Raw genomic sequence first — 3288 nt, 5'->3', positions numbered from 1 at the left:
CAAAGCCTAGCACAACACTTCTCCCCACCGGAATGTTTATTGCCTGCACCAACTGACTTGTGGTGTGTACACAGGGACCCCCCACAGAAAAAGGGGGAGAACAATGGACTCCACAAAGATGTGGTCAAGCTCAATGTCAGCAAACATACGTTACTAATCTGATTCTGCCAAGCTCCCTCTGAATAGACATGCCTGACCTTTCTTTGCATGGTTTATTCACTAGTTACTACAGCCAGACAACTTTACAGAGACTCACAAATACCCTGCTTTGCTTGCACTTGTCTTCTCCACACATTATGCTAGAAGAAACGTTATTATCAGAGTTGTGAGCTCAAGAGACTGATGGCTTCAAAATGAATTTCATTACTGCGCCCTGTTCACTACTTGGCGCAGACTCGTCTAACCAACTCGATGAAAAATGTGCACCGCGAGGTGGCATCTTTCGAGGAGCGCATTGACCCTACCTTGCCCAAAGTGCGATGGAACAGCAGTGTGTGGAAGAGGCTCAGAACTGCCTCTTGAACCTGGCGGCCTTCCAGGAACTGCACGCAACAAGCAAGCAACGTTAGCACATGCGATGCACACTTCGAAGTTCGAACCGGATTTTGAGCCCGAACCTACACTGCGCTGTGAAACGCGCGGCACAGGAGTATTATGGTCCAATTTAGACCACCTAGAAAGAAAACTGCAACGCGCGACGCAGTCGCGCAATCTGACACATGAACGCGTTTTAGTTTGACGTTTTTATCGCGCCTTCAAGATGGTACGCTTTTAGCGTGACGCTAAACTTTTGCGTTTTAAACCGCCCGTCTGACATCTTAGACCCACCGTTCGCACTTTTACTTTTCCCCTACACAAAACAGCGCCTCGTTGTTTTCTATAGCAACTGATCACAGCAAGCCAAACGCGTTTTTCGAAAACAGGCACACGCTTCGCGCATTGACTTTTAACGAAACGCCGTATCTATTGTTTAATTGGATAGTTAAACAGCGCGCAAGAAACGAGAGACAGGCAGACCCAAGTCCCTTGTGCGTTTTTCGGTGTTGCTACTATTACGTAACACGGCCAACAAACGACCGAACCTGCGCGAAAAGCGATCGCGATCTTTTATCTCGCACTTGGCGGTTAGAACTGGGACAAGTTGGACGAGCGGCATCCTTCAGTAAAAGCAACTTTGCGAGTCGAACAAGCACATCGGGCAGCGCGCCTCCGAGGTCAGTGCACAGTACAACGCACAGGACCAGCGATCGCAGAAAAAAGAAGCCCACGCGCTGTGGGGGACGACGCGACGATACGCCGCGGCCAGAGCCCGAACGAAAAACAAAGAGCCCACTGAGAACAGCTGATCGCTCTGCTCGAACGCGGGCTGTTGCTTACCAGCTCGAACACTTCGGATCTGGCATTCATGCCTCAGACATTACACGACATTTGCCGAAAAGCTTGCAGCGTCGCACTCGGCCCAGATTTGGCGATTCCGTCCACAATCACCACAAAGAATGTCGCTCGCACATCACTACAATGCACTAGCACACCGTGCTGCTGTTGCTGTGTTGTTGCCTTTTAAAGCCATGATGATGATAGCATCATCTTCCCACCAGCGCCACCAGGCCATGATGCTTTCTAGCGTCCTCGATAAACACGCACCGGTGTTGCCCCCAAAACCGGCGCGGTGCACAGTGCCCCACGACGGTGCGTACCGGCACGGAGCGTTGATCGAGGACAAACGGGGCGGTTCTACCCAGGCGCCATCTCTTAATCTAAGAAATCAACTCATAAAAACGTTCACAAGTAACAATACAGCACTGTAATGAGACACAGCGCTATTTGAAAGTGGTATTTATTGAAGGCCAATGATTATATGTACGCACAACTTAAATCCGTCACACATGCGGAACAACGTACCGCCACCGCTTCCACTAAACAGCTACATACAAGCTGCTTCTAATCTTCGTTTGAGCCATAATGCGCGTGCCTGTTTTGTTCCGCCCTTCCGTTACAGCAAAACAAGTAGGTCTTCATCGTCTAGGCACTCCGGTAACAGTTCATGATAATTCGATCGAACGAAACGAATGTCAATCCCCAACTTTCTGCAATGCATGCAGCCGCCTTTGAAGTACACAAAGTTCGCGTCTTCATTTACAATCACTGGCCGTTGTTACCGCCCGTTAGGAGCCTGTCGCATCGTTGCCCGATGAATTCACAAGCACGCCATCCTTGTCAGCAACAATACACAGCTCCGTCCGCCTTGACACGAGTGCGGCGATGGCGCCGTCGCTGCAGCAGACGGCGGAGGAAGCTCCTTCGCCGGCATCGTCCGCGATGCATCTCGGGACTGCACGCCGGCGCACCGTCGACTCTCTCGGTGCGCGGCGGTGCAACCGAAAATTGCCCCGCGACGGTGCACCCCGGTTTATCGAGGACAGACGGTGCACACCGGTGCGGTTTATCGAGGATGAAAAGGCGCACCGGTGTGCCCCGGTGTGCACCGGTGCGGTTAATCGAGGATGCTATTCGAAACAAATAGAGGTCGCTTGCGACCATTCTCTGAGCTCCTGTTCTGCCCGACCAACCGAAAGTATTCCTAATAATTATTTCTCTTTTCTAAGGCACGGACTCCGCAAAGGGATCCCTGTCGAGTAGGGCTGCCCAAGAGGATGCAACGCACGGCCACGTTGAGGTCGGCCCGCCAACCGGGCTTTACCTACTGCAGGATTGAACCGGTCGAAATCTAGTTTCGTTTTCGTCAGTGCGCCTCTGCCGAGACGTCGACGCGCAGCTTGCGTTGCGTTTCAACCTGCACGCGTTTGCTTTAGCGGTCGCCGCGAAACGAGCGTAAAGGTTTAACTCGATATTTCCCCAGGGTGATTTTCGTGAATAGGCAGTACCTTTTACAACGCAGAAACTCATCAAATTGCCAATTTAGAAGTATGTGCTGGCGCAGGAAAGTCATCTACGGGGGTGTCATCTGCAGGAGAGTCATCTACGCTGGATAAGACGTACGTAACACGCAGACTGCGACGCAGATATGTCCCAGGCCTACTCACCATTTTAAGGACAACAGTCTTTACCCAAGAGAAAATGGTAGCTGGTCCCAGCTGGTTTATGGTAAATTCCCAGCTGGACCCAGCTGGTCATAGCTGGTCACAGCTTGAACCAGCTGGTCCCAGCTGGTTTATGGTTAAGTTCCCAGCTGGGGCCAGCTACCATTTTCTCCTGGGTAATTTGGTTACCGAAACGCGAAAATTTTCATCCGTCAGTGTAATGAGGTTTAAAGTGGTGTAAATACTG

General features: G+C 51.2%; 1 protein-coding gene across 1 annotated transcript; it reads right to left on the bottom strand.

The window, feature by feature from the left end:
- Positions 1–365: 365 nt before the first annotated feature.
- Positions 366–1600, bottom strand: LOC144165997 (autophagy-related protein 101-like). Its single transcript, XM_077695666.1, has 2 exons — positions 1378–1600; positions 366–542 (listed from the first exon to the last, which is right to left on the bottom strand). Exons 1-2 carry the CDS (start codon positions 1405–1407, stop codon positions 381–383), a joined length of 192 nt encoding a protein of 63 aa, XP_077551792.1. The 5' UTR covers positions 1408–1600; the 3' UTR covers positions 366–380.
- Positions 1601–3288: the final 1688 nt, after the last annotated feature.

Source organism: Haemaphysalis longicornis, unplaced genomic scaffold (assembly GCF_048455015.1).
Source record: "Haemaphysalis longicornis isolate Haplotype H1 unplaced genomic scaffold, Haemaphysalis longicornis Haplotype H1 scaffold_154, whole genome shotgun sequence".
Classification (NCBI taxonomy): domain Eukaryota; kingdom Metazoa; phylum Arthropoda; class Arachnida; order Ixodida; family Ixodidae; genus Haemaphysalis; species Haemaphysalis longicornis.
This window is presented reverse-complemented; position numbering and strand designations above follow the sequence as displayed.